Source organism: Oryza glaberrima, chromosome 8, assembly GCF_000147395.1.
Source record: "Oryza glaberrima chromosome 8, OglaRS2, whole genome shotgun sequence".
Taxonomy (NCBI): Eukaryota; Viridiplantae; Streptophyta; class Magnoliopsida; order Poales; family Poaceae; genus Oryza; species Oryza glaberrima.
In genome coordinates this window covers 1,127,054-1,138,946 of record NC_068333.1, presented here as the reverse complement: position 1 = coordinate 1,138,946, position 11,893 = coordinate 1,127,054, and the positions used below count along the sequence as shown (strand labels likewise).

The window sequence follows — 11,893 nt, the reverse complement described above, 5'->3', positions numbered from 1 at the left end:
GGCCTTGCATGCGTGCGGATCAACAAGCCATGCATGCACAACATTCAAATGCCTCAGCATGCAGAACATATAGCGCAGTGATCCAATTTTTCAAGAAAAGTGGATTTGTGGATATTCTCTCCAACCGTTAGTGGGTTGAGACCCGAAACCTTCATGTGAGGTGGACAGGTACACACATATATATATAGGACGACTCTTTTATACTCCGAGGTGTATGTACTCCCTCTTCTTAGTGGATATCCATTAGTTGATAATAAATAATTAAATTAAATGGGAAAATAAATTACCGTTCACTTTTGTATTTTTCGAATTCTGGATGCATGCAGTTAGGCCGGTACATACGGACATACGTTAGGTTCAAATTTTGATATAGTTGAGGTAGCGGGCAAGTATATACTTGTTTTTCCTCGTGTACTGTTTAAAAAGTAGTATATGTCACTGATGAGATTCATAAATTAACAGTGTCGTCACTGAGTATATACTGAGAATTCAGAATGAACTGTATCAGCACTTTTTCACCGTCAAAAAATTAAGCAATGCGTAGCAGTATTTATACTAGTTTACGTAGTAGTAGTTGCCGTATATACTGGAGTACCTTTTAAATAGTTGTAGCAGTACATATATACAACTTTGTTTGGAGGTAGTACAGTATATGTATACTATTTTTTATGTAGGAATGCATACTTTTTATTATTTAGTATCAGTATATAACCTTCTTTACTTTAACGTTAGTATACTGATCTATTGAAATGAGTATGTACTGCTCTTTTCTAAGTATCCAGTACTCGATCGGTTAATTAGGTGTACGTACTGTTTTTATCATGTATCCAGTATATACTAACTCAGTCGGTTAAGAAGTATGTACTGTCTTTTTTAGTTTCCAGTATATACTAAATCAATCGGTTAATGAGAAATATGTTGTGTCTTTTTTAGTTTCCAGTATATACTAAATCAATCGGTTAATGAGAAGTATGTACTGTCTTTTTTAGTTAATGAGTATGTACTGTTTTTTAAAAGTATCCAGCATATACTGAAATCCTCATTGAAGCAGTATATACTATTTTTTAATGGCACCTAGTATGCAGTATTGTAGTACATCGATCGTCGATAGAAGGTATGTATGGATGCACCTTTTTATTAGATTATTAGCAAAATAATTAATGAAGTACATAATACTTCACCGAGTGGTACTTATTAAATAATTAAGCAAATAGTATGTATATCACTTGGTTTCACCGAATGGTTTATATAATGAGCCATAAAATGAAGTATACTAGATGAAATTGATAGTATACATATTCCCCCGCAAAAAAAAGATAGTATATATATTCAAAACAAAAGCAGTATGTTATGATACTACTTTTATCATTGATGGAAAAAGGAGTATAGTTGTTTGAAAAAAGGAGGAGGAAAAAGTAGTATCTATCCCAGAAAATAGTGCATCGTCGACTTCATCGCCATCAGCATGGCGTGGCACCGTCGCCTGGAAACGACCAAGGGACGAAGCACGCTGACTAGTGCAACGGATTGGCTACTCGGCTGCGCTTGGATGAAGAAACGCCGCGATCATCTCTGCTTTGATCTGATACGTGGGTGGATCTGTTAGCACGCCGCCATGCCGTGCCGTCGCCAATCGATTTAAAAAACGGCCGCAGCAGCCGAGGGAGCGCGAGTGATCTGTAAGCAATAGAAATAGATTAATGGAAGAACTAAACAGAAGCTTCGATCTCCATGCATAAACAAGAAGCAAAGAACAGGAAACGGAAGGACATGGCAGAATAGAATGTTACGGTGCTCATCTTCCTGGCTTGATGAGTTCGATTACTCCGTTGCACGCCCGGCGGAAGGCACCACTATCGCGGCGCGCGGACGGCGTCGGTACACCGAGGCACAGCCTAGAGTCAGAGCAGTGCAGCCGTCCGGCGAGGGTGACTAGCGATCGACGGGATGAAAGAGACACCGCGCCGACTGGCAGCTGGGAACGCGGTAGATCGAACTACCGCCGCCGACGAACTTGCTATTTATTAATGAAACAGATCAGTATTGTTGTGCCTTCCGATTAGGCCGGGATAATTCAGAATTAATAGAATTTCTTTTCAAAAAGAAAAGGATCAAACGGGTTTGATACAAACACCCGGTAGGAGGGTGGGATGGATTGATCGGTGCTTTCCTTCGATGGACGGTGGATCAAAGCGGGAGTACATACACCTGGGTGTACAGAATCATTTTCCTATATATATATATATATATATATATATATATTAAATTTATTTGGTGCTCCATGTGCCCGGGCACTATTGTTGAAATTGAGTATATACCCAATTCAAATGAGTATGAGATTTTTTCAATTACTTAGGTATTAACATTAACTACTTTACTAACTAGTTCAAAGCAAGTTTGAACTGAATTTGAACTTGTTTTTGTTAGATTTTGATTCTAGGTATATAGCATCCATACATATAATTAGTTAGGTATGTAATCATGTATTGTGAAATAAAGTTAAATTTGAGTTGTTTTGTTGATAGGTATAAGTATGAATCGAATTATTATAACTAGGTATATACTCACAATTTTGTTTGGTGCTCTATGGTGCCCGGGCACCATTGTTGAAATTGAGTATAAGTTACTACCGGGAGTAGCTACTCTCTCCCTATCCACCCTCAATTCACATGCGCTGTAACGGGTGAAGGTTATTTTAATCTTATTATTTTTATACGGTTTAGTTAAGGTGAAATTCACTGTGTGAATTCACTTGGATATATATATTTCTAGAAAATCATGTGCTGCAATTAGGAGTCCAATCATCTCAATTTAGCATGCGAGTTTTTATAAAAAGATATCTTGTACGAATCCTTTCGTATTTTCGAAAGCGAACGAATTTAAAACACGACTCAAATACATATCTGTATTTTCAAAATCAAACGAACTTAAAAACTGACTCATACACAGATGACGTACCAAAGTACCGGAAAAACATTGGAGATGGATTCTAATCACCCAAGTGGACATCCACCCGTTTATTGCATGTCAACTAAATAGTTATGAAAAAATTTTAAAAAAAATTGACAAGGTAGATCAATATATAATATATTACTCCACAAACATGCATATGTAAATTCAACTTCTACAAGTTGTAACAAAAATAACAAATCTAACTGCAAATATACGTATACTAATTTGAGTTTTATTTGTTATTTTTGTTACAACTTGTAGAAGATGAATTTTAACATGCATGTTTGTGGAGTGATATATTATATATTGATCTATCTTGACAATTTTTTTATAACTATTTAGATGATATGCATTAAACGGGTGGACATCCACTCGAGTGATTAAAAGAGTTTCCCCAAAAACATTTTTAATTTTTATAATAGTAAAAATAAAGATATATAGATATACGTGTTATGTATGTATGTACATACATATACATATCCCCATATCCATATTTTCTGAAAAGTGTTGCATCCTTGTATCAACTTATCGCGTATCCGTAACCCTGTATCTGGGTAACATAGAGATGAACTGCCTGTTGTGCTGCCTTGTGCTACTTGCGATCCACCTACATTCGACAGCGATCGATCGGAGAATGAAACGAAGCTGCAGTTCAGGTTCCGCACGCAAATTCAGTTGATCTGTTCTTCTGCAGCTCATCCTGAATTTTACTGCATCTTGTGTTCTTCCCTTATTTCTTTCACTCGAGGAGCTGGTGATGTAAATCTTTTCAAGCAGCATCAGGCTTTGCTTTACTTCGATTACGAGAGACTGTACAAAATGGTAATTTTCTACCACCATTTTCTATCTGTGTTAATGCAATCTAGCTTCTCATCTCTTTATGTCTGAATGTACATGTACACCTGCTCACTTTTTCTCTGCTGTTTCCTAATTGGTTTTATTTTGGTGCCTACTAGTTAATTAGCTAGGGTTAAACCAATCTGCAAGAGCACACAGTAAAGTGGAGGGGATTAGGTAAAAGTTGCTTGCACAAGCAGGTGGACAGATAAGCAACGCTTAAGGCACAGCACAGCAAAACACTGGCCTTTGCTTTAATCACACTGCTCTGAATGTGACATTTCTCTCATGCCTTTCTTTCAGCCATTTGTTACTCATGGTCCTAATAGTGACACCAGAGGCAGATTAGCCGCCCCCCCCCCCCTCCCTTCCCCTCACTAGCTGTCTTTATTCAGTAATCAGGAATCACCATCAATCCAGTAATCATCCTGAATCATCCATTATGTTAAGCACGCATGGAAATTCAGTTGAAATAAGAAATAATGTTCTTGTGGTTGAAAAATTCAGTGTATGATGGGTCTTACATTCTTGCTCGTGCTGAAGAACAGGGCATCTGGTTTGATATTTGACCATGTGATTTTCGACATAAAAAGGTGAGATTTGACCGTCCTAAATGGTGACCCAATAAAAGTATATGCGTTTGATTTGACTGCCTCTGGTCTTCTCCTCCTAGTGGCATGTTGGACCTGTTACAAGTCTATCGTTTTGGCCATGGTTGCATCATTAGTTTATTTTGTTTTATATGGCATGCTTATATATTCAATTAGTTCAAATCAGAAATTTCTTCTCATGAGTTCTCATTTGTCACGGACCTTTATTTAGCCCTTCTTTCTTAAGGGTACACGTAAAGCGTACTCAGAGGAAAGACAGTTCACCAAGAAGAGTTTCAGTTCTAAAAGCATACGGTTTATATTCTAAAGTGAAATAAGAATATTTCCTTTTGCATTATTGTGCCATCAACAAAACGACAGCTTCATAAATCATGATGTATGTATCTTTGATATAGGGGTAAGTAAAGTGTTAGAGTGAGAAAAAAAAAGGGTATGTTACCGAATCCTATGTTTTTCTTTTCTTGGGGGTAGTTATGTTCTTAGGTAATCTTTATCAATAGGAAAAAAGTTCAGATATCTGCTAAATAGTACAGAAACAGTTATTAGACCATCTTAACTAACATGAAATTGATTTTTGAGACAACCATCACATGCCCCTGATGACATGGCAATCTAGTTTCATTGAATCTAGGAGAATGTCGCTATGAATGGTAGAACAATCAATCTTCATAAATCTACTCTTCTGTTTCAAAATATAAAAACTAGTATCGAATTAGTCGCATCCTAATCAACGAATCTGGACAAGGGCATGTCCCGTTATACTATGATATATCCAATCCGATCATAAATTACTATATATTTTAGAATGGAGGGATTATCATACATAAGTACTAAAACACATATAAAAACGGAAAAAAGAAAAAGAAAAGCATCCCCATGAAAAAATAAAAATGTTTTTGTGCTGCCACTGAAAGTTACAGTCCACACAAGACTGAAATTGCACTTCACTGGGTGCAACACAAAATGTGCACCAGAATATTTAGGACCAAAACGAAGCTATCCATTTTGGATTAGGTCCAAAAACAAAAAACAAAAAGATTATATTTTCCTCTCTCTCTCTCTCTCTATCCATCATCTCCTCCTCTGCTTTTTAGTTTTCTCTCCCATTTTGGCTTCGCCCCACCCACTGCCTCTCTCCCCACTGTGCTCGCATCGCAGGAAGAACCCGACCGGCGACGCCTCCTCCACGGCGAAATCCCCATAGTTTTCTCCACGAATCGATCCAATTCGCGGCCTTTCCCTTCCCCCTGGGGCCAATTCGCGTGGAAATTCGGGAAAAAAAGGCGGGATTTTTCTGCCTTTTTCTTTACCCCCCCTTTCCCTTTTTGACTCTCCGCACGGTTCTTCTTTTTATTGGTGTCACTGATTGTGTTTCTCGTGAAAAAGGCGCGGTTTTAGGGGTCGTCTCGATCGCGGATTTGGCTCCGGAGGCGTCGATTTGATCCTAGCAAGGTGCGGTTTTTTTTTTTTTGTTTTGTGCTATATATGAGGTGAATTCGTTTCCCTGCTTCTTACGGCGTTTTAATTAATTTGATGATCAGATTGAGGAATGATGGATTCGTGAATTTTGATCGAGTTGCTTGTTTGGACGATCCGTTATGATTAAGCAAATCCTGGGCCGGCTTCCCAAGAAGGAGAAGCCGGGCAAGTCCGGGGAGAAGGATTTGGCCGGAGTCGGCTCGTCGCTGCCTGATGCAAGAACCACCACGGATTTGACCATGTCTAGTAGGATCGCCAATCCTAACAATTATACAGCCGCGGTCACAAATCCCGGCCAGAATTACACCGTCAAGAACGCCCATCATGGTGGTGCTGGTGTCAGCAATGGTTTCTTGGCGCCGCCCGTGTTTGAGGCGCTTCCGAGCTTACGGGATGCGCCGGCGCCAGAGAAGCCCAGCTTGTTTCTCCGGAAGGTGGTCATGTGCTGTGTGGTTTTCGACTTCACGGACCCGACCAAGGATGTCAAGGAGAAGGAGATCAAGAGGCAAACATTGCTGGAGCTCGTGGATTATGTCACCTCAGCTACGGGGAAATTCCCGGAGCCCGCTGTGCAGGAGGTCATCAAAATGGTGTCCACCAACTTGTTCAGGGTACCGAACCCCGCGCCAAGAGAGAACAAGCCGCTTGAGTCATTTGATATGGAGGAGGAAGAACCTGTCATGGACCCGGCTTGGCCGCACTTGCAGATTGTGTATGAACTATTCTTAAGGTTTGTCCAGTCTCCTGAGACCGATGCTAAGCTGGCCAAGAGATACGTCGATCATGGTTTCATTATCAAGCTGCTTGATCTCTTTGACTCGGAGGATCCTAGGGAAAGGGAGTATTTGAAGACAATACTTCATAGGATATATGGGAAGTTCATGGTGCACCGTCCATTCATTAGGAAGGCGATTAATAATATCTTCTACAGGTTCATATTTGAGACAGAAAAGCATAACGGGATTGCTGAGCTATTAGAGATTTTGGGGAGTATAATCAATGGTTTTGCTTTGCCACTCAAGGAAGAGCACAAATTGTTTCTTGTGCGAGCATTGATTCCACTCCACAAACCAAAATGTGTTAGCATGTATCATCAACAACTGTCATATTGTGTTACTCAGTTTGTTGAGAAGGACTGCAAGCTTGCGGATACTGTTATAAGGGGTTTACTTAAATACTGGCCCATCACGAATAGTGCTAAGGAGGTGATGTTTTTGGGCGAGTTAGAAGAGGTTTTGGAAGCCACTCAGCCAGCAGAATTTCAGAGATGTATGGTGTCACTTTTCCGTCAGATCGCCCGCTGTCTGAATAGTTCTCACTTTCAGGTAAAAATGAATTTTACTGAATGGCAGTTAAACCATAAGCATGTAATATTGTTTTTGCTAGTTGTTGTATGCTTGTGCATTCAGTTCTTGTCATGTTGATATGGAAATAGGCATTTATCATTTTAAAACTATTTATTAGATTATCTATCAGATGGAATACCAATATTACAGATAGCATGGCCATTTCAGCGATCCACATTCCACGGTTGATTTCTTTCCAACAGCCAATACATGTATTTCAGCACACAAGTCGTACCAATTATGGTTATTCTTTATAGAGTTGGGCTGTTGATTATTACCATGTTTGCTATATGATAGCCAGATAGCCTGTTGGCACAATTTTGGACCAATACAAGATAGGGCTGTTAAATGCCCAAAGTATTTACTATATGAATCCTGGGCTCCTCACTAAAGTACATACCAATTTGTGAATCCATACTAAAATTCTATCACATTACCCATCCATGTAACTGTAGCTGACAATTTTTATCCTTTGAATTGCTGTTTTGCACTAACACATGGATATCATATTAAATGATCATTTACAATGTATACTTCAAGAAACGTGTCCATGCATGCTTCTGTGTTATGTTTATGCAGTTTCTTTTGTCTGCTGATAATACCATCCTTTTTTTGGATTTATGGTATGCTGTTCACTTTCTTCTGAGAAGTGGAGATGTATATCCTAAAGTTAGGATGTACCACCGGTTGAGACGGTTGGTTTTCACAAACAAAATCGGTGGAGGCTGAGATGATTAGGTCTAGGGAGAGATTATTTTTCTTGCCATAATGTTGCCAAAAAAACTGAAACCAAATTTAAATTTTTATGTGAAAAAGAGATGAAGCTGGCATCGACAGGACTCGAACCACAGAACTTACCCTGTATAGTAGTAAGAGCTACCGCTAGGCTTGTTTGTATATACAATTTAAATTAAAAAAAATTCCCCTGGTATGCAATTGTTTCGGACCCATCCAAGATGACAAGATATTGGTGAAATTTCACTGAGATCCTGATCCATGGATGTGTGATATTATATGTATTTTACTAGTTGGCGTTTGATAATGACCATCAGCTACTTGATCATTTGCTTGATGATCAAATTGTGTTGTGTTTAAGTTTTTGTGATAAACGAAACTTAAGCTTTTTAATTTTCTAGTGACCCCATGCTACCTGTTTGTCATAGAAGGTAATGGCGTATTGTTTCTTATTTTTTCTTGTTTTGCAGGTGGCAGAGCGAGCTCTGTTTCTGTGGAACAACGACCATATTGAGGTCTTGATCAAGCAGAACAGCAAGGTGATACTGCCCATAATCCTTCCTGCAATAGAACGAAATACAAAAGAACACTGGAACCAGGCAGTTCAAAGCTTGAGTCTTAATGTTCGCAAGATATTCATGGATCATGACCCGGTACTGTTTGAGGAGTGCCTCAAGAAGTTTGAGGAAGATGAAGCAAAAGAAACCGCGTTGAGATCAAAACGTGAGGCCACATGGAAGCGCCTAGAAGAGATTGCCTCGTCAAAAACTATCAGCAGTGAGCCAGCAGTTCCTCCAGAGGCTACAGTTCATTAGCAGCGCTCCTCAGCGTTGCTTGCTGAATGCTGACGTCGTATGAGCAGCTCATTTGCCAGATCTAGTTAGATCACTGATGTGAATGCTCATGGATTCCTGCATGCCTCATGTTACTTGCTCCTGAACATTTTCGCAGGCTGACTTGTATATACAAGGTAGATGATGGACTTCGAATCTTCAACAGGGCTCAGAGCTCTGTCTGTTCCGAGATCGTAGCACCTGTTCTTCGCCGTGGGACAAAGGAAAGGAGGCAGATTATGTCCTTGCTTTTCTGAGATGTATGTGCTAGCCTGCTAGGGGTCAAGGTGCAGACTGGAGCTCAGTGCCCTGATGTTGAGGACGGTTAGCAGCACATGAGAGAGTAGCAAGTAGGAACAGAGTTTGCTTGTTGATCATGGTTTTGCAGAAATACAATGTTTTTATGTATGAATAACTTCGAGTCTTATCATGATAATATGTACCCCGGGTGTACATGTGTTTGCTTTTTCTAGATGTATACAGAAATTTGTAACGAGGAATGCTTCCTGCTTGCATCAATCGATGCAGAGTTGCTGACTGGTGGTCAATTTGGAATTATTGCATTTTTGTCTGCCTTGTTTAGGGGTTGTTTGGTTGGTGGCTAAACTTGCCACACCACACTTTGATTGATTTAGTTCGTGCTTCAGGCACAAAACACCCAGTTTTTTTTACTGGTTCTTTTTCACTGATTAGTTCAGTATATGTGTTTGCTTCAGAGGATGTATGAAAAAAAAATAAATGAGCAATGCTCCTGTGCAGTGAGCAATTGTCTTGAATCGATGAGTATGATCTCAGTTTTTAATGGAAAAGAAAAGGTTTTTATCTGCAATTTTCATGGAATTAAGCTGCAAAAAAAACTAAATTAGCAAATGGCAACGGCAGTCTGCAGGTCTCAACAGAAAGAAACCTGTGTTTCAGCAAAATGTGACATTTGTGTGTGGCAGATGATCAAGAATCGGAGGAAAACGACTATTTCTTTTAAAATGGAAAGAGTAGAAATGTTGAATGCACCTGCAGACTGCTGATAATTTATCTGAATGCGGAGTATTGAATTGATTCCACTCTAATTCTAACCCGGCATTGTACTAGTTGCCAACTAGCTTCAAGATTTAACTAATTAATTTAAGAAGCTCGACAGAAAATTCTGTAAGTATCTGTGATGGTGTAACCCTCAGAACACATTTCATATTGCATCTGGGAAAGGTGAAGATGATATACTGGAGGAAACCAAATCTTTTGCAATAGCAGGATCTGAAGCTCAAGATTTGGTCCCATCCAGCTCTCACATTCAGCTTCCAAGGTTGTTCGTTCAGCTCACTAATTGCACCATTATTCACTGTCTGACAACTGAACATGAGATATTGGAGGAAACCAAATCTTGCGTTAATCTGCAAGTCTGCAGTAAGATTTGGTCCCATCCAAACCTCAAATTCAACTGCCAAAGATTATGGTTTGTGATGCCTAGCTAAGCTACCACTCCACACATTTACAGTCACTGCAGATTAAGGCGCCGAAGATAAGATGTTGGAGGAAACTGAACTCCTGAAACTGTTACTAACAAAGTGACAAAGAAAGAGTTCAGTTTCCTGCAACTCTTACCTTCAGTGCAAAAACATATGCTATCAGCTGCAGTATTTCATCCTCATGGGGCTGCCATTTTATAGGCCAGTTCAAAATGAACTTCTGAAGTTTCTGCTCTATCTACTCGTCCAATGTTCTCTAGCATGAGTTGTGCATGTTCAGAAAGAAAGGCTCTTAAAGTAATTCCAATTTCTAACAAACTCTGACCAGACCAGAAAAACACTGTGGTATGCATTTGCATTTGACCACTTGTGCTTGTCACAAATCATTTTTTTTTATTTGAAAGGGACCTACAAATCAGAAGTTTAATGAGTCATGAATAGGGTATATACTGCATTTTGACTGTCACATGTCTTACGTTGCTACTTGCTAGTATTTGATTCTCTATTAAAACAAGTAGTAAGTACCTTTTATTGTTCTGAACTGTTTTTCATCTACTCAGAAATAGTCGGTACTGTAAAGTATGACATCTCATCAGAAATTCGGAACATCAGAGCAACAGCTAGCATGACCAGCACTGAATACTGGGGAAAGGAAAGGGCTTCTGAAATCTGAATCCACATCTCAATTCCAGGTTCCCTTCACCACATCGATAACCAATAGAATAAGAAGAAACGAAAATTTTGATGTAATACTCCTCGTTTTTTAATATAGAATGCCATTGAATTTCTGACAAACATTTTACCATTCATCATATTAAAAAAATTCAAACATATTTTTATATAAGTCGTGCTTAAACAACCTTTAATAATAAATCAAGCCAGAGCAAAATAAATAATAATTACATATTTTTTTTGAGTAATACGAATGGTCAAAAATAACTAAAACATTACTACAAGAGTTAATGGCATCATATATTAAAAAAAGGAAGTGGTAGATGACAGAAATCAAATTTATTCAGGAGGATCAGCTTGATGTGACTGACACTGTAGCTTTGTCTCCCTGCTGATCTGACATCTGACCACGCATGGTGCGGAGGCAACTTGACTATTATGAAAATAGATGCACAATGAAGACACAAATTTTAAGTGGAAAACCCTTGTGGGAAAAAATCACGGATATCGACCGGCAATGATCACTATTGAGGAGTTGATTACAAACGTAGGGAGATAATAATGGGAACGTCATCCCTTCCCCTACAGTTTACAAGAGTATATATATAGGAGAGACACCTTATAGGAAAAGACATGGAGTCCTATTAGAAAACTAATCCGAATATATTGTAAGCCTAAAATTAATTCGGATCACATATTTAACATCGACCTCGTGGCTCTGCCGCTCTGGCGGACCCTCCTGGCCTTGCCGGTGAGGCGGCGCGCGTGCATTCCATCTTCCACGTCGCCGGCGACCTCAATCGACCATTCCAGCTAACTCTCCTGCAGCCAAGGTTCGTGCATCCCTTCCTTTAGTTCCATTTATTTTCTTCACGCGAAGAGAGCCTGAGGCATCCTTGGAGATTGACTGTGTATAGTCCACGACTCCACGGTGAGATTGCTGAAAGTCTGAAACTGTAAAAAGA

At 39.3% G+C, this 11,893-nt stretch overlaps 1 protein-coding gene across 1 annotated transcript; it reads left to right on the top strand.

Moving 5' to 3' along the window:
• Positions 1-5,475: 5,475 nt before the first annotated feature.
• On the top strand, positions 5,476-9,360 carry LOC127782238 (serine/threonine protein phosphatase 2A 57 kDa regulatory subunit B' theta isoform-like). The gene is made up of 3 exons (XM_052309341.1): positions 5,476-5,852; positions 5,942-7,204; positions 8,431-9,360. Exons 2-3 carry the CDS (start codon positions 5,999-6,001, stop codon positions 8,773-8,775), a joined length of 1,551 nt encoding a protein of 516 aa, XP_052165301.1. The 5' UTR covers positions 5,476-5,852; positions 5,942-5,998; the 3' UTR covers positions 8,776-9,360.
• Positions 9,361-11,893: the final 2,533 nt, after the last annotated feature.

Excerpts from the sequence above, each read along its gene's own strand:
- LOC127782238 (XM_052309341.1), top strand. The coding sequence starts at position 5,999 with ATGATTAAGCAAATCCTGGGCCGGCTTCCCAAGAAGGAGAAGCCGGGC. Across the intron at positions 7,205-8,430 it reads TGAATAGTTCTCACTTTCAG|GTGGCAGAGCGAGCTCTGTT; the intron begins GTAAAAATGAAT and ends CTTGTTTTGCAG.